The sequence below is a fragment of the Centroberyx gerrardi genome, chromosome 18, assembly GCF_048128805.1.
Source record: "Centroberyx gerrardi isolate f3 chromosome 18, fCenGer3.hap1.cur.20231027, whole genome shotgun sequence".
Lineage (NCBI taxonomy): Eukaryota > Metazoa > Chordata > Actinopteri > Beryciformes > Berycidae > Centroberyx > Centroberyx gerrardi.
Genome location: NC_136014.1, coordinates 10,408,640 through 10,431,953, shown reverse-complemented (window position 1 = coordinate 10,431,953; position 23,314 = coordinate 10,408,640). Strand labels below are relative to the sequence as shown.

The window sequence follows — 23,314 nt, the reverse complement described above, 5'->3', positions numbered from 1 at the left end:
ATAAAGTTGTCCAATAAAAAGTGACAGGGAAAGAGACAGTGGTGCATGATTTATAAGTACAAAATCTCACCTAAGGGGAAAGGTAGGTGCGCCGCTTTAAAAGAAAGACTAAAGACAGAGTTTTCATTCTGCCTTTTATGTTTTTGCTTTTAGTGGTTCCTACCTTACTCAGCTGACCTTTGGCTGTTGCCATAGTTGCCATGACCCTGGCACCCTCATCCTGTGGTGCATCCTTGGCAAGGAGTTGAGCACTGCGGGCAGCCAACTTGTATTGTGTCTCCATGGCAACGACCTTTTGCTTGGTATTCTGAGAATGAGATGTGCAGGCAAAGGGTAAAAGTCATCTTAGAGATGTTTAAACTTAAGGCAAGCTTCCATCAAAACTGCTTTGGCAATGGGAATACTGACTATACAAGTAATGTGGTTAGTCTGTCTGCAGCTCGCACCCAAAGGCTCTGACTTCAAAATAGCAGTGACATAGAGCTATTATCAGCCTAATTTGGCAGCTGGCTTCATCAATATCAAAAACATCTGGGAAAGATGGTGAAACTGTATTGCTTAACAGGGTGCAAGTCAACTAAAACAAAGAAAATCCATGTACCGTGGTAATAAGGATGAATTGTATTGTATTGAATTCTGATCTATTCTATTTTATACTTATGACAGCAACTCTGCACTGGGTATGATCATTTGCTTTCCTCACCTCCACATCCTGCAGAAAGGCCCTGACATTAAGGAAAGACACCTGGACAGGAGCACTGAGTTTGGCCTCTGCTGTGTCCAGCAGCTCCTTCAGGGCCGACACGGCCTTCAGATGGTCCTTTCTCCACTTTTCCACCTCATCTGCACGGGCGTACTGCAAGAAAGAGAGGATGATACAGATTTTGAGCATGATTTTCATTGAGAGATGTACCTTTCTCAAGCCTGGGTCAAATAGTGTGAGGTACACTCACAATCACATAAACGTGCACAAAGTCGATTTGCTTAAAGGTAATCTGCAAGTTTTTTTTTTAATTTGGGAACTTTGGGGCTAAGCGCTCATTGCTGTGGTGTTTCTGCACTGCACTTCCCAGAGATCACCTGTCAATCAAACAGTGTGTCCAGTACTGTGACGTCTTTTGGATTTTCTGTTGATGAAGTTTGAGTTTCTGTAGGTGGCGCTCTGTCTTGTGTCTGCTCAGCCATGGTGGTTATAGCTGTTCATGCTAACTGCCCAGTTCTTCTATATATTCCAAACACCAGACCTACCAGATACCGTGTGTTTAGAAGAGCAAATGTAAAAGCTTTCATGGACTTAGGTTTAATCACTGTTGTATTATACCATTAAGAAATGCAAAGCATCAAAATGGATTTAGTTATATGAAAATGTTGTGGATTATTACTTTAAATGTAATTATCCAAACTGGCACCCACAAATCTGGCACACATTGTATTATCCTGTGCGGTTAACCCCAGCCATCTGGCAACAGAATGGGCTAAAACAATAAAATGTACAAACAATAAAATGCATTTGTAAATACAATTTGACCCAGGTCCGACTTTTCTCTGACCTAATTTTGAATTGTGAGGATTAGTAAGGCTGTGGTTTTTGTTACTTGTTTGACTTTGAGAAAGAGGTCCCTCCATCGGCCGTTCAACAGAAGTAACTGCTGCTTGAGGTCAAGTGACACCGTCTCATCACATGTCTCTATCAGGAAGTTTCCAGCGTCGTTCATGGCTGCGTGCTGATCCATCCAGTGGCTGAGATTCCTGAAAAACTCCTGGGAAGAGAGAAAGACCCATTAGCCCTTATGGTTTGATTAATGAGAGCGAGAGAGAAAGAGAGAGAGAGAAAGAAAGAAAGAAAGACAGAAAGAAAGAAAGAAAGAAAGAACAATGAAAACTGGGGTAATTAGCTATTTAATCCTTGGTGATTTGGTTATTGGGGATATGAATCTGAGCGTTGAGGTAACCATGGCGATGCGACAACTAGCAAGGGGATCATCATATTAGTTTTCTAATATGATTCCACTTAGAAGATGCTAAATGCTTGAAATTGGGGCTTCATTTGATTGCTACCACTCCATGACATTTGAATCCATCAAATAAATAGCCTGCATGTCTGGGTGGAGTCTTAATCTGTACCCAGGAAAAAACATCTTTTAAGTTTAGCAGTCCAACTCAGTCACTCAAATGCATTTTCAGTTGATGTGTCACAAGTGCATAGCTGAGATTGCTCCAGTGTCAGAGTCCAGGCTCGTACCCGCTTGGTGTTTTCCGGCTGGCTGAGCGCTGCCTCTGCGTCCTCCAGCCAGGCCTGTAAGGAGGCCACAGTGGAGCTGTACCTCTCCCAGTTGGACAGCACCTCCTCCAGCATGCTCCTCACACTGCGCACCTCCACAGACAGACTCCTCCACTGGGTCACCACCTCCCGCATGAACCTGCGCACTCCAGCCTCTCCATCGTCCACTGGAGGAGAGACACAGCAACATTAACAACAACCACAACAACAACAATCACAGCAATATCAATACTTCTAGTACTAGGACTAGTACCATTACTGATACTGATACTGCTAATACTACCACTATTACTGCTGCTACTGCTGCTACTACTATTACTACTACTGCTACTAGTACTACTACTACTACAACTACTAATAATAATAATAACTATCATCATAATCATATTGGTCGTCATTTTCAAGAATATTTGTTTATGCATTGCCCTCCTTGATTTGCCCTGGTTGATTTATATGGAGATCCTATAGGGTTAACTCACAGGCCCATATTCACACAGACAATAGTAGAGCACACAAAAGTCTGATGGAGCTACATGCCTTCCCAGACAAATCTCTGACCTCAAAAACTCTCACTACAAGAGAGAAAGATGTATTGCCTTTGCTTATGTGCTTCATCATATTGGTGCAAACTCTCCAGCCTCACATGCTTTGTACAGCAAATGCAAAACCCTGGTCAGTCACTGTGGGGCTGCGAAATGAGTCCCAAAATACCCAATTTCAAATGCACATCAATAAGCCAGTGCAATCCCTTCAAATTTGCAGAAAATTACATATCAACCCCCCTCCCCTCTGTCTTCCCCCAATTCGTTATAACCTAAAAGCGAGCCTTCAGAAAGATCCAAATGATGAGCTCCCATCTAGCCAATCAGAGCCCAGGGCACAGACAACCAGCAGGGCTTACGAGCGGGGGGAGGGGGGGGGGCTTCATTTTTGGGGTCGGCCAATCAAGCCTCAGATCTCCTGATTTCTCGCCACACCTCGCTTCTCTCCTCTGCATACCCTAAAGCAGCGCAACCCTGGAACTTAATGAAACCAACAAGCTAGCTGTGTTTGCGCCCAGAGACCTGCAGAAGTGGAGCAACCCCGAACTAGCAAATGGGGTCGTATTCCCCACTGAGAGCTGGGAGTGGAGGAACCTCATTTAGCTGTAGCCTGGAGACCCTCCCCTACTACCAACCAGTAAAACCAGATAGGGGCTGACGGAGTGGCTGGAGGAGAGAGCCTGATTGGTTATTGAGTAGTAGAGAGGAGAAAATGATTGAAGGTGAGATATAGTGTGCAACAGTGAGATATTCAGTGCTGTTAACGATGTGTCAGAGAGAACATGTTTGGCTCGAGGGATCCATTCAATCGCAGATGAACGCAACATTAAAAATTAAAAGCATGAACTTATTTAAAAATCAATAGGGTCTGCACTGACGAGTACGATTCTTAAAACAAATCGTAAAAACATCTGTAAAACATGAAAACACAAGTGCACCGAGAAGGGTAATTCTGTATATTATTTACATATCAAAAAAGCAAATTTTCTGTATACATTTTGAACTCTCACCTGAAGCATCAGCGTTAACATAGACCTCAGCAGCCTGTTTCAGGGACTGGAACAACGCCTCGTAATTCTCAAAGAAATGTTGCCTCTCCACAAATGACTGAAGAAGACAAAAGGGAAGAGGGAAATCTCATCAGATGTTAATGCAAGATCCTTTGATGTCAAAGCTAAAAAAAACAACATCTTAAAGAAGATATGGGATTCCTATAGTACACTTCCTACATCTGAAGATTCTGATCAGTGAAAAATGTATGTAAATATGTAAAATGCAAGTAAAATGTAGGCTGTCAGTGGCTGAATATATTACTACATGACTTTCCACTAATAATATATAACTATAACTAAACTATAGCTGTGCAATATCGCTCTATTGCTGAGGATTCATCTTCACAACAACGAATATCACAATAAATGAAATGACTACAGGTATACAAGTTATAAAACATGTAGTATGTGTAGCAGTTTGTTTTTTTCATATTTTCCTAGAATGTTTATCCAATAATTTCCAAAAACTTCTAAAAACTGCACATTATGAAATTAATGTTCCACACTTTTCTTGACTTTCCATATCTGTACAGGAACCCTGAAGCTGAGGTAACATTTCAGTATATTGTGTACAGAGTGATACTGTAGGACTGAGCTTACAATATAGTTGTGGAGCATCAGCTCCACGGATTCCCGTCGGCCATATTTGATGATCCAAGATTTGAGCTTGGACTCGGCTAGAATGAGAAAGGCCTGTATGTGGTGCTTGTTCTCCATGAACTCCATCTTAGCCAGGTGGATGCTGGAAGATGTAGAGACAAAGTTCATCCTAAAAAAGACAAAGTTCACACAGGACATCAAACCTACAGCCTGACACTCATCGTGGTTTGCTTTTCCTCCTGAATTGCCAAAAGAGGCAGCTACTACAATTCCTAAACTGCTTCCAAGTCATCAAACATACCTACTGTATTTCTTAATAGTTAAACAACCATAACCTGTCTGTTCGAAAAGTAGTATACCAGGTCTCTGCTTTGATTAACCTGTGGTATATTTTTGCGTGTCAGGTTGTGATCTGCGCTCCAAGTTCAAGACTGTCTTCCCTACCTCTCAGCCATGTCTTGGAGCTGGTCTGGGGGAACAGGGACTCCGTCCACACTTCTGTCCTTATGGATCCTCTGAAAGACCTGCTGGTGACTCTCCAGGCTCTTCAACACATCCTGCATAATGCACACACAGTACATCCACACAGACACACACACAAACACTTGTAAACACTGACCACAAAATTATTCATCTGAACAAAATGCAAGAATCTACACACTGGTGGGCTGGTCTCAATAGTGAATTTATTTTACACTGACTAATATGTAGAACAATCTCACTCAGATTGTCACCTCTCCATCCAGCCCCTGGTAAGTATATTTTTGGCTTTCTACCAGATTTATTCTACTTCATCTGTGACTTTTGCCTTGTGTGTGTCCCTCCATGCTAACCTTGTGCTGCTCCAGGGCCCTGTGGACGGTGTTAGCGGTCTCGTCATGCGCCTGTTGGACCGTGATCTCCTGTCGCAGAGCCCCTTCCGCCTGGTGCAGCCACACCCCCACCACACCCAGAGGAGCAGGCAGAGACCTGTCCAGCTGCAGATGCCAGTCTAGGAGCTGAGATGAGGAAAAAAAAGAAAGCATAATTCAATGTTTGATGTTTTCATTCAGGAGAAGAGGAGAGACTCAGATTCAGAGATTCTTATTGTTTGGCTCATTGCACTGCACAGAAAATTGCCTCCCTCTTGACACCTCAGTGAAAGCTCAAACATGAAAGACACAACAATTACATATAAAACAATTGTAGTGAACACCAATATGCAAATTTAGCAGTGGGACAGATTGTAAAGCCAGTTTTAATGGGTTACTTTCTCTTGCATCAGTTTGTGTCTCAGTTGAATTAAGCTGAATTATTAATATGAGGGACACAAAATAGCTGCTGCAAAATGACCACAGAAGTGTCATCAACCTTGCTGAAAGAAGCAAAAAACACTCCAGCTCCAGAGTCAGCTTAGTGTTTGATAGACTGACTTCAATCCATGGTCAGGACTGAGGAGACTGCATATTCTTACACTATGCTGAGGACAGGAAACTTACACTGGCCACAGTGGCTGGTATGTTCAAAGATTTGACAGCCATTTTCGCTATTTGCCAATCAAATGGGTTTTTAGAATTGAAGAGAACCACCAAATGATGACTGGTGCTTGTCAGAGTGGCTGGTAGAATAGACTAACTTAGTGAGGGAAAAACAAATTCAACTATTCTAGGAGGCCGATGGATGTTCTTAAAAATCAGTCCATGCACCTTGGTTGTATGGTGAAGCAGCAACAGTTTCATTTTCCTTGAGAAAGAGTAGACTAACTTACAAGACACAGCCATAATTTACAAACGGCTGGCTGGTGGTAATTTCCCACCCCTGGCTATGACACTAGAAGAGGTTGATGGGTGCCTACTGCAGCTCTCACCCTGTTGGAGACCCTTTCCCAGGCCTGTTTGACCAGAGCCTGATCCACGGTCAGCATCCCATCCTTCTGCGTGGACTGCAGCGCTCCCTCCACCTGCTTCCTCCTCATCTCCAGCTGGACACGCAGACTCTTGAACAGCTAAGGCAAAAGCAGGAAAATCTGTTCATGATACACAGCTCTCCATCTATCCCCTGTAAAAGCCCATCCATATTGAAGTTACAGTATACAGACATCACAACAAGTGCTAGCTCAGAAGTCACAACCACTTCGTGCTCATACCTAATTAGACCCTCAGAAAAACTGTTGCTAATTGCCTTTGAATGCCGTCCCTCTTTCTGGCTTCACATTCTCTGACTCTCCTGAATAATGTGCAAAGAAAAAGGGGATATCCCACATGCTGCTGAATATGGAATGTATCCTGAGGCTTGGTGGAATAAGCCAGATTGGGTGAAAATATGAAGCTGCTGTCTGATCCCCACAGTGTAATGCCACTGATTAGGCTGATAATGGGGGAGCGTCTGTGCCCAGTGTGCCCAGTTTGTACTGCACACACACACACACACACACACACACACACACACACACACACACCAACCTGGTATTGTTGAGTGAGATTGCCCTCGGTCTCCTGAGCCTGTGCTGCGTCTCTCTCCAGCTGGTCGAGCCACATCTTCAGCTCCCTCAGGCTCTTACGCTGCTCTCTCTAGGAGGCCGGGAGGTGGAGGGGCGGAAAGGGTAAACGGGTGGAAAGACGGACACAGAGGGAGGAGTGGAGCGGTGGAAGAAACAGGGGGAAATGAAAAACAAATAAAAGGAGAGGGCATGCAAGGAGAAAGAGACGCGAGGGAAGGGAGAAAACAGGAAGGCGGATAAAGAAAGTGATTAACCAGAGAAATGTTTGAGGGATGGATGAAAGGATGGAGGGAGGAAGAGGGATAAAGAGGGGGCAGAGCGTGTACTGTTTAAACATGTGTTCTCTTAATCCTCTGTGCCTCCCTGTAGGACAAAACGTCAAAATCCACAGCTGCCAAAAACACTCAACTTTGACAGCGTACTTTGTCTAAGACCCCCTACTAATATTTCATTGGATTTTAAATAACCGTGACGATAATTCCACCCCACTCAAAAGCTGGTTAGATAGTCTATTCAATTTGAAAGCTGTTCAGTCTCTGCCTGTTCATTTTTATCAGTGGCCCCTTTAGGAAGCCCAATCTCAAATTTGATTCTTTATTCCTGTTTAAGTCTTGAAAATGGAGCAAGCTAATTCTAAAGGGATGCATTCTATTATCTGCCAAATTCTTCTCCCCCAAAACCTCTACAATCATTTTATAACCAGTGTTTCAATTGTCATATATTCTATGAAATAACACAATAACACTTTTGACGTTTTTATGTGTCAATGAAAACACAAGCTCCAATTGACATTCGCTCAAGTGAGAGTGACTAAGCATAGTCAATACAAACATCGGCGGGTTAGTAATAATTGTCAGCAAATAACAAAGCAGATGAGAAACACAGCAACCACAAAAAGGCTAATCAGGACTGTGAAACAACAAAAGACAACAGTGTGACACAGAACAGCAAGTGGTTAGTGTGGCTTTACAGCGTATCACAGCTCCTGACACTGTTAACCTTAAAAACAGCCAACCTCTATTCACAAGCTTTCCATCAAACACGCTGTATCAATGCACACTGCCAGTGCCAGAGGCTTTCATTGTCATGCTAATAGAACTGGGAGCCATAGCGCTAGGTGGTAATGTTAATAAATGGTAATATCACATCTTATTATACCGGACTTCCTTTTGTTATCACCACTCGGAAGCCCTGCGGCAGGAATATCACATCAGGTAAGATAAAGAGCCAATATTAACACATAGATTCTATTTTGACATGGAAAAACAAGGTTTAATCTCACCCACACAATGTACAGTAGGCAGCGACACTGTAATTCAATAGTATAGCCCGAATAAATAAGCATTGATTAAATTTATATGGAAACCATGCATGTGCAAGGGCCCTAATGGCATTGAGCTGCTGAGTTTGATGGAAAACCTGCCCACGGGATCTTAATTTACTATATAACCTACCTCCAGCATTTCCTCTATATCTCAAGGAGCAAGACCATACTGTAGGACAGAGGCAGGCACAACAACCACAGGAAAGCAGTCACCACATAACAACACCAGAGAGAGAAACAGAAGGAGAGACACGAGGAGAGAGATGTGCAAAAACGAAGTAACAACAGGCAAGACACAAACCAGACCTGGGTCAAATAGTAAGTGAAATTATTTCTTAGTGTTTGTTTTAAAGCTCTTGGAAACCCGGATAGGTGGGGTTCACCGCATCAGAACCATTTAGACAGTATCTGGTAAAATGTAATTCCCAGAAGAGTAAACTCATTTAATTCAAAATACTCTCCTCTGATTGTATAAATGCTTTGGCTTTCACTGAATTGTCCCATGGGGCAAGCCCCACCCACCTGGCACCTACATAGACTAAAACAAGCAACGAACAGTATTTGGAAATACTACTCGACCCAGGTCTGCACACCACACTTCAACAATAACTGACGAAAGACGAGATGCCACCTATATGTCATGGGTGAAGTTTGACACACTTAAGTCTACCTGTGGATGGTGGAGACATTTGGAGAAGAAGACAAAACATGTGAACCAGCTAAACAACGGAGGGATGCAGAGAGAGAGAGACAAAGATGAAAGGGTGCATATTCAGAATGAGACAAATCTGGCAGGACAGGTTACCTCTTCTTCTGGCTGTCCCTCCGAGTCGCTCTGCTGGCGGTCAGGATGGTGCTTCAGGAACTGGGCTACGTAGGTCATGATGGATTTCTCATCTGGTTTGTCTACATCGACGTCTGAGGAGGGAGCCAAATTAATGAGATCAGATTAGTCATGTCAACATTATTGTGCACCACTAACATGTAGGTACTGAGTGAAAATCTAAGATGAAGCTATTTGATGATTCTACGGGTGTTTCCCTCATAGGAAAAACTGGCATGAACACGAATAAGCTTGCTTGACTGACATCTGTTCAGACACAAAGACTGGCACCTTGTACGAAAACAACCTTCAGCACTTCAGTCGAGTGTCCAAGTTTTGTTTGGAGGTTCTGCGATGCTGAATCCCATGGCCTAATGGTCCTTAATTACACTGATGTCAAGCTTCATTTGTCAGAGTTCATTCTGAAGGGCAGGCGTGAAGGGGCACAGATGGTGTTTGGCAGTTCCACTAAGGAGCAAATCTGATGCCCTGACAGATATTCACCATTGTGTTTCTGTATTTTGAAAAGCCGGCTCTTCATGATGATCAGATAAGCTACTGAATGCAATTTAATGTTAAGCAAGTTTATTTCACAACAATTATTATAGCAAATAGCATGAAGAGCAGTTGTCTTTTTTAGGTTATTTTTGTGGTATTGTTGCTTTTTATGAAAGCTTGGAGAGAAAGTGGAGAGAAAGAGAAAAGATAGAAGAGAGGTGATGAATTGTAGCGTTAGTTTGATCCTATGATGTTGCAGGTATGTGGTTCGCTGTCAATAAGATCACTGGGAGACCCTATCAGCACTGATAATGCATATTTATTCAGGTCCACTACTACATTAGTGAAATTTGTAAAGATTTTTCCTGCTGTATTTTCACCTATATAATCACACAGCCTTGCTATTGGGAAACATTATTTACCTTCTGGGTCAAGAAGCTGCGGAATGCCCAACTCGGTCTCAGCCAATAAGAAGGCTTCCTGCAGATTCTCCCGGTTGGCCCTCCTCCACACACGCTCCATGTCAACTAGGTTGGGCCGGAGGGCGAGGATAACTGCAAAGAATGCTAAACCTGTGCGCCAACTGGGGCCAAAGTCCTTCACCTCGATCCCCAGACGCCTAGAGAGGACAAAAACATCACATTTATTTATCCCCAGTGCTATCAAACTATTTAATGGCCATTCTTGATGACCTCACTTTTGACTGCTACAGTGTTTGAGTGATGTTTTTTTATGTGTGTTGTTTGTGATGGATTTTGCTGCAAACCAAATGGCCCTCTGGGAATATAATAAAGACTGAACTGAACTGAATTGATCATAGCAGACAAGAAATAGCATAGTTTGGCTTTGAGAGGAGGAAAAGCTTTTGATCTTTACGTCTTATATTGATACTGGTGTTCATTTAGCTTTATGTGTTGTGTTTACGATACAGAAGCAGTGTATTTAGCATATTTTTTTTCCCAGGCTTTACTTTTGTAGGACATTTTCAGAGCAACAAGAAGCTTGAGTATGGGAGGCTACATACTTGGTAGCTGTCTGCTGGACCCATCGGAGCAAGGCCTTTCTGGCCCCGCCCTGCAGAGGTGGGAGGGGCTTCCTCTTGACAGGCGGGCTGGTGGCCTCAGTGCTGCTGGTGGAACTGTCCAATGAGGAAGTGCTGCTGGACAGGCCCTGGAGCGCTGGGAGGCTACTGGTCAGCTCCTCAATCTGCAGGGGAAAAGTCAGGCAATCATACCATCATACCTATCCTATCATACCTAATTTATTCAGTAATTCACATTTATTTATCTAGGAAGGGCGGACTTCAAACCAGTGACCTTCCTGTTACAGGCCTGCTTTCTAACCTCTGGGCTGACTCTGCCTTCAGACGAATAACTACATTTCCATTTTGATTTTTTAGTGCACTTGCAGTTATCAATGCTAACAGTGTTGAATGTTAATGTTACATCCCTCGAAAATACACAACTTCTTTTGCTCTTGAACTAGTTACGTACACAACGCTGAAACTAGTAAGGTTTGAAAACATCACTCATGCAAGCACTTAAATGGGCTTAAATTGATATAAAATGGAATAGTTTATTAGCTCAGTGCCTTCGTTAGAGTATATCATCCATGTGTGGGGAAAAAAAATCATAATATCTGCATGACTTGGGACTACAGTCAGAAAATGTATTATTAGAGCTCAGCCTATGCCAGCTGGAAGGCTGCTGAGAATTTATTGTCTTGCACACATAATCTACTTCTCAGTATCCTCTCTCCTCTCTGCACTGTCTGTTCACTCTCAAAATCTATAAATCACTGTGGAATAAAATATATCAATATGTCAATAAGTGAAAGAGTAAATTTTCCAGAGTTGCATATTTTCCTTTTAAGCATTTCTATGCTTGCCAAAAGGGCAAGCATCTATATGTGCAGATGTTGCTAAGACACTGTAGGATTTTCATTAGGTCCTTGTTGGTCTGCGCTTGTCTGAAATCACTGTTGTAGTAACCTTAATCGGCCACCTGATGGCCTGCAAGTTAGGCTGCCATTAGTTTTCACTGCAGTTGCATTGAAAGACTGATTTTTCCATTTCACATTTTTCTGCAATTCAAATTGATTGTGAAAGCTTTTCAGTAGCTAGTAGAAGATTTGTTTCAAGTTGCCTGATAAGCTAAGTTAATCCTTTGTTGAGGATGTACCATTAATGTAGGCCTAGCTAAGTGTATGTTAGCAGCAACGTTAGTTGTTTAGTAGTGAGCTATAATTGGTGATTTGATTTTATTACATTTGCCAAGACGTTCACAGCTAGCAAGCATGTAGCTAGCACTAAGCTAGTTTTTGCCTCCATTTCGTTAACATTTCAAAGCAGTCGAAGCTAGTGTGCTTGCAAGACTTGACGTCTGGCTATGTGAGACTATTATCTAACTAGCTATCTATCTAAGAAAGGTTACCTGAAAATAGAGGATGATGGTCCACACCAACCCCAGTACAATTGATGGTCTTCCATCCACAATGTCTGTGGAGTTGATGTTGACTAGCTTGATCTGTGTCAAAACACAATATCCAGCATTGGAATATCTCATAACAGAACCAAATAATTCCTGATTGCAATCAGCTCCAGTTTATCCGCTCACTATATAATCTCATACATATGGATTAAGTACACACCATTTCCCTCAATCTGGTAATTCAGTCTGTACATATGTTTACACAAAATGAACAATACATAGGCATAATCCTCAGCACTACTGGGTGCAGATAATACTGAAGCTATCTATCCCATGTCCTGCACAAACCGGTGCAATAGCATTTGCAGTATTCATGAATATTTCCAATAAGCATCTGATACTGACCGGAGATCCTCTATAGGCAGACTGGAGTGTGAAGAAAAAAGAGGAAAAGGGAGAGAGAGAGCAGTTAGAGGTACTAGGTGTGTTTGATGGAAGGGGGATGGCTCATTGACTGTGAGATGGTAGATACTGTAGCGTCTCTGAGGTGAGATAACCTGAGAGGTTGGCTGAGAGGAGAGATCTATCACCTCTGTGCAGGCAACAGGGATTACATCCAGCAGAGAAGGAGAGAGGGGGAGAGAGAGAGAGAGAGAGAGAGAGTAGGCAAAGGGAAGTGAGAGGTAGAGATAGAGAAAGAGAGAGATGGATAGAGAAAAAGGGAAGGGAGAGAGAGAAAGAGGGAGAGAGAGAAATAGAAACAGCAAGGAAGGAGAGAGAGAAAGCAATGCAGAGAGAGAGAGAAATGGAGAGTGCTGTAGCCCGATAGTGATATGAGGTATTCCACATCATCACACAGAGAGCTATATTGCTGAAGAGCTGAAGTGCCACAGCACAATAGGTCATCATATGGTATTAAATGCCACTCTGTAGAGCGGGGCAAGCATGAAGGAAGAGATTGGGGGCAGGCGAGGGCAGCGTGGGGAAACGCGGGACAGTGGCTGATAAGAATACATGCAATACATGGTTTCATATTAGAAAACACAGCAGGTTATCATGGCAACTCAGCACAGCAGGGAGAGGTTGGAACGGTTGATATAACACAGTTTTGTGTGACCGCACACATTAACACACAAGAACACACAGCACACATACAGTAGTAATTATATACAATGTTTAAAAAGTGTTGTTAAGACAGGAAAGATATAGTTGTAGAGTTGGAAATCGCAGACAAATACATGCAATACGGGGTTTCATAGTCGGAAACACAGCTAGAAGATAAAATGGCAACCGCCGCCACACACACACACACACACACACACAATGTTTCCTATCACGACACACACAAGAGAGAAGCACTTAGCAGGCGTAAAGCCCATGGGCTTCTCAAACAAAATGTAAATACGGTCTAGACATACATAAGATTTACACACTGAACATATTTACATTTAATTTTCTACACACTGACAACTCCGCAGACACACACACGCACATATACACACACACACACACACACACACACACACACACACACAACCAGGCCACATTGACGTCTCATCTCCAGACTGCAGATTACTGGTGTAGGATTTACGGTTTTAACCCCTGCCACACTTGAGGAAGTCAAATCAATGTCCCTGCAGACGCCAGCTCATACTTATGGATTTATTTATGTATATCCAAGGACGTGGCGGGTGACGCTTTGGGAAAGTAACACTGATCTCACGGAGGGGCAGTTGATGCTGATAGCCTCTTCGTTGGCTAGATTGGAAGGGATATGAAGTGGCTTTGGATCTAATTCTGTCAATGAAGCCGGGAAGAGGAAGCCCAGAGCTTGTTGGTACTTATCAAATGTGAGAACGAGGATGAAAGGATGAGACAGGAGAGGAATAAAAGAAGTGGAGAGTAATATCTGAGAGTTTGAGAGGTGTGGTGGGATTGGGAGGACGAGTGAGGATGGTAAAATGATAATCCAACAATAATGTTTAGTACTTTTCAAAGCAGTTTAGTCCTTTATATACAGTCAAACAATAATAAATAGAATCCAAATAGATGGGCAAGACACAAAAATATATAAAAGGCTGTGTTTGGATTTCTGATTTGATTCCTCGAACAAATGCTTAGCAGAGGATTTTGTGAAGGATTTTGGTATCAGGGGATAAGTAAGGGGTGAGGGATGGGGGAGAGGTGGAGAGAGTGAGTGGGGGAGGAAGGGGAAAGAGGGGTCACATAAGGTCAGGATTCAGCGTTTGCACCCACAGGGCAGCAGCTGCGCAGGGAGAGCAGCGGGAAGGGCATAGCGGAGAGAAAAAAAAAAAGGATAAAAAGGAGGCGCTGAACTCTCACCTTCCTACCCTCGAGGAAGTTGAGAGCTGTACCGATGTTGGCGACCCAGTGGATCCTCCTTAGCTTCTTGCCCTGCTCACATGGCTAGAAGGAGAGAGGATAACAATGGAGAGAGATGGAAAGAAAGAGACAAAGAGACGGAAAGAGGAGGAAATACACCGGGCACACAGTGTGTAAAAAAACATAAAACAGTGATGTTGAACAGTACAACTTCAAGTTCTTTTAATTTCTACTTCTTCTAAGTATTAAATACACATGTATAGGAATTTAGGGTGGGAGCGCACACCATATATGAACACTATATAAACACTATCATCAACATATTAGGCCTGAGATAAATACTAATCAACTTATAATGAAGACAAGTAAAAAACACAGTAAAAAGAATCAGACAAAAAATTAATCACAGATAAAGACAGAGAACAGAAAAACAGAAATAAAGTGAAAAAGACACAGAGAACCAATCAAAGCTGTGTTTGCCCATAAGCAGCCAGATCAATAGGACATAGACAGCTTAGACCTTAGGCAATATTGGCCAAATGGGACATCCATGCTGTGTGTGTGTGTGTGTGTGTGTCTTTGTCTTTGTATGTGTGTGTGTGAACTACTATGATCTTTCCTTGTTAATCTGGCCTTTTCTGTTCAATTCAAACATCCTAATAAAAGCCGATCAATGAGAATTTCCATGTAATTGCGTCTCATTTCAAATTCACCGCATGAAGTCCACGACTCCTGAGATTTGCAAAGCACATTTATGGCAGCAGTGTTGACCGTTACAATGTAAACAGACTTAATGGAAGCCAGTTGCTTTCATTTAATCAAATTATTTAAAACCATTGCCAACCCTCCATTTATCAGATTGGATTCCTCTGTTATTTGACCGACGGGATCCTTGTCATATCAACTCATCGTGATCAAATGAGAGAATTTAATCCGGCATGGAGGGGGGGATGTGGAGGGTTTTGAACGGAGTCTGGGGCCAACATCATGTGCCGCAGAAATGACCGTGTGACCATGAGACTCACCAGTTTTTGTCCGGAGAGGACTTCCAGCAGGGCCAGCAGCATCACGCCATCTTTGATGTCCTCAAACAGGTCCGTCACCACCAGGGGCGGGACGTGCTGTGTGGGAAAACAAAGAAAATCTTGTAGAATATTTGTAGAATTCACAATTTTCTAGATATCACTTTTCTAGGGTGTAAGAAACTTTTAGAAACAAGGCCCCATGGGTTTACAGCATGTCTTTATTCTTGCTTAAATTGTTTACATCAATGTTGCTATAGACTCAAACAAAGCTTTCTCAGTTGTCTTGGAATGCAGCAAAGAGCTAGGATTTTAGTCTTAATAGCTCTCGCAATGTACATGAAACTATGAAGCAAGGAATGCTTTTCCTGCACCATGATCCTACTCTATGGTGCATAAATAAATCTAAATACAATAAATGCGCTATACTGCAGCTGCCACAACAGTAAGACGTTGATTTCAGCACATGAAGCAGGGATGAAGGAAAGCCTTGTAAAAAATGCACTCGGAGCCCAAAAAGAGTTTGGCTGCTCCATGTATTACTGACAGCTAGAGTGAGCCATAAGCAGAGGCTCAGCCGGCTCTGAATGGGGTCTTCAAATCCCAAAATATGCTGATGATTTCAAACTGAATCCTTCTCATTGACTCCCTCCCTGACCTGACACAGACTTCCAGACTCGGGGAAATCCACATATCTCTGTTTCTCGCCGACGCCACATCAAGGATTTCTCTTAAAGCACAGTCACATGCCGGGGCTGAGGGGAGCTTTAGAGGGGGGAAAGCATTCAGACGAGCGAGCCATTCACAGGGAGATTAGCGGCGAAGAGAGAGAGCGAGGGAAAGAGAGAGAGAGAGAAGAGGAAAGGCAGAAACAGAGATGTGTGCGTGAGCGTGTGTGCGTGGTGAGAGAGAGAGAGATGAACAACCCCCAACATAGAGTGGATATGCGAGAGGGGTATAATTGAGTAGAAAGAGTGGCAGCGAGAAAGATGATAGAAGGCAGACAGAGAAGGGACACCAAGCTCACGTCTTTCAAAATTAATTAGCAAATACAGTAGCTCTCCCCCGTTAATTCCTCTTCTAATGTCATATCATGGCTTTGGATATTAGGATATTCAGACAGCACTTGTGCCCCTATCATAAAGTGACAGGAGAAACACTTACAAAGACCCTTTCAAAGGGATAAATTATGCCACAAGCTAATTGAAGTTAAATTCACCTATTTGTTCATTATAATCCCAAAGCTAATGAGGAAATTTCTGACTAATTACAAAATAAGAAAGTAATATCCATTTCCTCCACTCAGCCACATGAGCTAAAAAAAATAAATCAAGGGCTTAATGAGCTAATTACATATGAGTGTCTGGGCCATAATTGATTGTGAGCAGAGGAGTTTCGGGACGTGTGTCTGTCTGTCTGCGGTCTCATGTTATTCCCCTGGTACATCTGACTCAGTGGATTCCAAAAGATCAACAGCATGAAAGATAGAGGGAGGAGATGGAGGGAGGGCCGGATAAAAAGAGAGAAGTGAAGGGCCTCATTCTGAAACGCAATCTATCCAATTTGGAGGAGCACTTGATACTTGATGCTTATTGCTCAAATTTATCAAAGGTAAAGCTAATTACAATCCTCTCAAAGGCCACTATTTTCTAAGCAAAGGTATTAACACTGCTAATAACTTCCAAGAATTACCCACAGTAAGTGTCATTTCCATGCCAGGAAGCACTTCATCTCATTTTGGCTCACTCCTCATTTGCTATTACTTGATTGGGAAGAGAGCAAAAAAAACCTACGCAACGGGGGACTGGAAAGTGACTGCACTAACAACAAAGTGATAGGAAGAGAGAAACCAGAAGCACAGTGGGGAAATTTAAAATTGAAAAACAAGAACTATGAAAAGGCATCCTGGTGGCTCAGTTGGCTCAGGGACCTTTGTTGCAAGTCATCCCAATATCCCTGTCTCTCTCTACTATTGCCTATCAAACAAGCCAAAAAAAAAAAATCAATCTTGAAGAGAAGGGAGTTAAAAACTGAGAGGAGGGGGGTGTTTAAGGCGAAGAGTGTCCAAAGGCAGAGAGAGAAGCAGAAAAGGGATGTTTACAATGGCCAGTGGAGCTTCACTTTCCTGGTGCCGTAATCTCTAAGAACAGTTGGTTCGCTGATTACTGTAGGAAAGCCATTTCCCGGGAAAACGGCTGCGAGATGATGAGACTTCTGCCGCTCACACCGGCCACTCCGTAATTAAGCTTTAACCTTCTCAGAAAGGATTTGTCAAAATGGAAACGGAGGGCCCTCTCTCTCTCAGTCCCCCCCCCCCCCCCCCCCCCCCCCCCCCCCCCACTTGTCACTCCAGGGTGCAACTTAAAAGCTCCGCCACAAACTTGAGAACCAAAATGATACAGTTCTAGGCAACATTCACATACACTGCATGCAAATACATTAGGTTTAGACTCGGTAAGGTTGCAGCACCATATAACATACTATAGAAGTGCAAGCTTATAAACAACATCATCCTCTGTTTCAAGAAAAAAAAGATAGAAAGAACTCAAAATGTACTGCCATACTGCTCGCTTTATAGTTTATATCTATTGTCTATAACTGGTGAATTAGTCTGGTGAACTACCCGGAGTAATGAGAGTCATTAATCTTCTGTGTAAATTACCTGTTCTTATACCTCCTCTTTCATATAAAGCTTTGTCAGAGCTCATAAGACTTCTTTTGTTATACCTGTGGAGTGGAAAAGTAAGGGGGAGGGGAGTGATAGTGAAAGGAAGGAGGGAAGCCCTCATGCCATGTCTTAACTCACCTAGCTAATGCTAACGATTAATCACACACCTCGAGGCGATGAATTAAAGACCTCTGATAACTGGAGTGGCCTAATCATCTGCATAGCCAAGGGCGTAATCTATCCCTCTGAGAGCGGAGCTAAACCAACTGTTAAAGCTTACCTGTCTCTTTTCTTCTCTCTATTCTTCTGTCTGTCTCCCTCACTTTTTGTCTCGTGTCTCTTTTAATGGTTTCTTGTAGAGTGCAGACTATTTGTAGATGTGAGACGAGCCTATAGGATGCAATTTCATGCCTACAGCCCGACCTGCATGACATTTTGAACACATGCACCTCCTTATTACAAGAGACTCTCCGCACCAGCTGGAATGACATTTCACCCCCTACTCATCACAAAGCTCTCCCAGGCATTTACCGAGCTGCCGTTACGACCAAGACATTTTTGAAGACAAATATAGGCCAATCAGCGTCGCTACGGCAACGTCAGGTTTCAGGTGCAGGGGCAAGTAGGTTCATGATGAGTAAAAACTGTGAGGAGAGCAACTAATTTGATCAACTAGGTAGACAGAGAAGAGCAGGGACCAAACACAGATATCTCTGCCTATGGAACTGTGATTGTACCACTAATCTATTGATTAGCTGAATCAATTAATTAAAACAATCAAATTTAAATTAAATTTCCAGGTCCTTCACAAAACCATTTCCTTGGTGTTGTTGCTGCTTCAACTGAGCCAAGTGTCAGTACTGTTGGTAGTAAAGATGTACTTTTTTAAAGGACCACCAGATAAAATGTAATATTGGCCACATAAGACCACAGGACCAGAAGTAAGCTTTTTAATCCAGACTTTTCGGGGGCCCTCCTCTGAATCCTCACCCTTTTTCCCTAATCAACTCTGCCCCTGCATTTGAAATGCATGCGTACGACCATGAAATACCAAACGGGCCATGGCTCTACTCTATTCCATGAGAATGACTTAATAAATAAACTATGTGTTTACCTTAAAGGTTATTAAACATTCAAGGCATTTAAATATTGGGCTGTGCGTAATTTTCTGCTGGCGAGGTCCTGAAACGTGATATTCAATATTATGTCAAGGTTTATTCCCTTCAGAGTGCTTTTCAAATGAATTTTCTGCTCCACGTCACTGCGGTTCAAGGCCGCCACAGCTGTCGTAATCAAATTGGAAACCTTGAGAGGAGCGTCTCGGATTGAAATAGCACTTAATTGCGCTGCACTGTGCCATAGTTGCCTTGTCCACTCATTCCTGACACACTATTCAAGCAGTAATGGGTTAAATTGAGGAGCCTAATGCAGTATAATACTATAATTACACGCACATGACGGCCCGCAGCATGCGGCTGCATCAAGTGTAATTGTTTAGCATAAGTTGCAGATATATTGTTGCCCAAGCTTATTGAAGAGGCAAATGAAGGGCAGTCATTTACTACAAAGTCTTATCCTGAACAATCTAAATGAATCAGAAAAGAAAATGAGGAGCTAAATTGGTCCAATACTGAGATAGAGAACTTAGGGTGTAATTATATAGGAGACTCAAATTACTTACTGTAGCTTCCAGGAAAAAGATATAAAATGTTTTGATACTGCAACATGTAAAAGCGATAATTAGAGTGACAGGAAATCCTCGCCACTGGCTATATGAGATTGGAGGAATAAACCGGAATAAGAAAGGCATGCAAGCAAGCATGGCTGCTTGCATGCCATGATGGGTGTGTGGTCTTAGCTGGCACAGTCAGTCCCATGACCAAGTCCACAATGTGTTTTGGGAATGGAGCAAATGTCATAGCATGGTGAGCACGGTGGATGGAGGAAAGATGAGCAAAGGGGAAGTGATTAGAAGTGGAAAGCAATGGGATGAGAAAGATTTGAATCCACAGGAACCAGCAGTGTTTGTTTACAGGGACAACACAATGCTGGCAGTGGCAATGAGAAGCAGCCAGACTCTCTTACCTTTGCCAAGTGGGAATTGATCCATTTAGTGAATGTCCTTTTCTGCACTGCCTCTTGCTCATCTGTAAATCAGAGCCCAAAGCGTCACTATCAGTCACATGCAATGATAAACAAAGAGAGAATTAAAACACAATCTTCTCATTGTCAATTGTTTCGGGAGGTGATTGGGTTTGCTCTAAGAGCTGGATGGTGACTCTCATTAACTTTGATATTATTACTTTCTATCTAATGCGACTAAACACAGTCATATCGAATCATACCTTACGCTGATGTACTAAGAGAAGGCATTTGACATTTAGATGGCATTTCCACTAACCGGACTCTTCTTCTTGCGGACTGAAAAGCCTGCACTCAAAAGAATGCCCTTTAAATGATAGAGAGGCCGTGGTTCTTCCTATAAGATGATGCGTCTCTCTGCCATGCTCTGTATGAGGGTTTTATTCACCTCCAACCGCAGTTCAAGTATGCAATTTGTTGCTGTAATATTGCTCAGTGCGATGATCACGTCGCATAGAACCAACCTTACTAGAAATGCACTGATTTGCCTAGAGTGAAGGGCACTGTTTGTTGTGGCTACAGCGATAAAGCCCATTTACCAAAGGCACAATCAATACCATAGATGTCTCCTGACGATGTCCCCTAAAAAGCCACTTAACTTAAATGAGGAGAAGACATAAATCAAAGGCTGGTCCATTACACACGTGCACAAACATACACATATACATACACACATGCAGGCTGTAATTCATCCATAGTGTTGGACACCCTCATATCATAGCACAGTGATATCCATAGCAGTTGCAGCTTAGTCTTTCTCAAATATTGAATAATCATATTTTAACTCAAACAAACGGCTTCCAGATCATTCTTGGCACCTTCTGACAATAACGGCGCACCATTGCATGCGACGCATGCAATAAAAATCGGGACTTCAGCAATGGATGCCTCTGTAATCCACAAACCCATGTGCATTACACTGTCACACACAATGTCACATAATGTAAACAGCACAGTCCTACAGCCTACCTGGGACTCTGACACACACTCCTACCCCTGCCAAAAGCTCTCATCATGTATTGTGACTGGCACGCGTGACAATGTTTTTTCCGAGCCCGTCTGCGGCGCAGAGCAATATCCTTGAGATAAGCGTGTTATCAGCGAGAGAGGACGTCTGACACAGTGCTTTCCTCTCCCTTAATGAAATACGCTGACGGTTTGATTACACACAAGTTGGTTAGTGTGTCACAGGGTACTGTGGGCAGATGTGTGTGTGTGTGGCGTGGGGGGGGGGGGGGGTCGTTCATACATAATGCAGACATACATTCACACACAGTCATACGTGCCACTGAGCAGGTCCCCATTTTATGAATTAATCTTTTGATTGGGTCCAGGAGTAATCAAATATTGATGGGCGGGAATATTGGATGAGAAAGATTTAGCCGGCATCCCGGAGCCTGAACGTGTGTGAGGCAGAACATGTCTGCATGTGTGTGGTGCCAGCTCTCAGTCTCAGGGACGAGGTGACTTTGAACTCCACACACACACAATCCCACTTACGCACACACACACACACACACACACACATTCTTTCAATAACACAAAGGGAAACAGCTTTCCTCAGCAACCAAGCCTCGCAGCAGCGTTTTAACACACATGATTACCTCCTCTGCTAGTGGTGGCCTGTATCATTAGTCTCATCCGCAGCCCCCCCCCCCGGTTCCCACTTTGACCCCCATGGTGAAGATGACCTTAATGAAATATCATCACAGATACTGTTGTCCTGCGCCTCCATGGATGTCTGCAGACTATAATAACAGACTGGTTCAGGAACAGACAGACAGACAGACAGACAGACAGACAGACAGACAGACAGACAAGCAGGTAGACAAACCCAGGTATAATCCTATGGAACCAACTAACTGTCTGACCTGTTATGCGTTTCAACATGTTTTTGTCTATTTCCCCGTAGGCTAAGTGGATAATGTGATGTGACAAATTCCAGAGAAATCTGACAATTAAGTATCATCTTATCTAATCTAATCCAATTTAACAGACAGCGAGACAGACAGACAGGCAGACGGACAGACAGACAGAACGATGGATGGATGGTCAGGCAAGTATCTCCTAATACAGATGAGTTTACACACAGAAAGGCAGACCGACAGCCAGAGGGTCAAACAGACACACAAGGAATCAAAAATTTAGACGGACAGTTTGCCCGCTGTGCCGTGACACACGCTGGCGCTTGTCTGCTGGGTACGCTTGGTTCACCTGCTGCAGGCTCAGAACGAAGCGACCTCCACACACACACACACACCCCACCCACCACACACACCCCCTGCCAAGGTGGAATTGCCCCCCCCTTCATAGCCCTCTTTCTATCTCTCCCCATTTTCCTTAACACACTCCGCTCCCCAAAGATCTGTCCTGCATGGAACACCAAATAAGGGGAAGGGGAGAGGAAATTGCACTGCAAAATGCACACACCCATATACACACACACACACACACACACACACACACAGGCGCGCACAGTACATACTGCAGTGGCACGCTAAATCACACACATGCAGCGTACCTTCACAGACACACACACACATGCAGAATATACATAGACATAGTTGCCTTCTTCCTCTCAGTCAGGGACACACACACACACACACACACACTGCCCCACTTACCACGGAGGAAGTGATAGAACCCTGTCACCAGGTTGAGGGATGTGTTCTTTTTCGGGGAGGCTTCGCCCCCCGATCGTCGTGCCATCTTGTACCCCAGACTACGTCTAGATCCCCCCCCGTCTTCATGGGGACGTAGAGAGGACATCCACGGCAAACCTCCAGGAGACTTGCACTTGCCCTTGCTCCTGCCCTTGCTGCCTCTCCTCCTTTTTTGGGGAGGTGTCTTTAAAGAGGAGCCTGGAGCCTGGACCTCCCGAGATGACAGCGGTGGAACTGTTGCTCTCTGGGAGGAAGGTATCGCCCTCCCGCTCTCCTCCGTCTCCTTCTCTTCCTCCGAGTCTTGCTGTCCTCTGTCCGGTAACGGGCTGCACACTGAGTCTTAGTTCTCCACCTCAGTGTTTTTCCTGCCGCCTAAGCAGCTTGAGAGTGTGATGTGAGTGTACGCGTGAGGGAAAGAGTGTGTGTGTGTGTGTGTGTGTGACAGAGT

At 43.5% G+C, this 23,314-nt stretch overlaps 1 protein-coding gene across 1 annotated transcript in view; it reads right to left on the bottom strand.

The window, feature by feature from the left end:
* The window catches only part of syne1a (spectrin repeat containing, nuclear envelope 1a), a 133,699-nt gene extending 110,727 nt beyond the window's left edge, over positions 1 to 22,972 (bottom strand). The window contains exons 1-18 of the mRNA XM_078290084.1: positions 22,828 to 22,972; positions 20,147 to 20,208; positions 15,397 to 15,492; positions 14,372 to 14,455; positions 12,032 to 12,124; positions 10,624 to 10,805; positions 10,022 to 10,218; positions 9,084 to 9,196; positions 6,917 to 7,024; positions 6,322 to 6,459; positions 5,309 to 5,473; positions 4,920 to 5,032; positions 4,476 to 4,644; positions 3,834 to 3,930; positions 2,243 to 2,448; positions 1,596 to 1,760; positions 704 to 856; positions 164 to 307 (exon numbers count right to left, since the gene is read on the bottom strand). Of these exons, the coding sequence (XP_078146210.1) occupies positions 164 to 307; positions 704 to 856; positions 1,596 to 1,760; positions 2,243 to 2,448; positions 3,834 to 3,930; positions 4,476 to 4,644; positions 4,920 to 5,032; positions 5,309 to 5,473; positions 6,322 to 6,459; positions 6,917 to 7,024; positions 9,084 to 9,196; positions 10,022 to 10,218; positions 10,624 to 10,805; positions 12,032 to 12,124; positions 14,372 to 14,455; positions 15,397 to 15,492; positions 20,147 to 20,208; positions 22,828 to 22,972 (2,430 nt within the window). The remainder of the gene's footprint in view (positions 1 to 163; positions 308 to 703; positions 857 to 1,595; positions 1,761 to 2,242; positions 2,449 to 3,833; positions 3,931 to 4,475; positions 4,645 to 4,919; positions 5,033 to 5,308; positions 5,474 to 6,321; positions 6,460 to 6,916; positions 7,025 to 9,083; positions 9,197 to 10,021; positions 10,219 to 10,623; positions 10,806 to 12,031; positions 12,125 to 14,371; positions 14,456 to 15,396; positions 15,493 to 20,146; positions 20,209 to 22,827) is intronic.
* Positions 22,973 to 23,314: the final 342 nt, after the last annotated feature.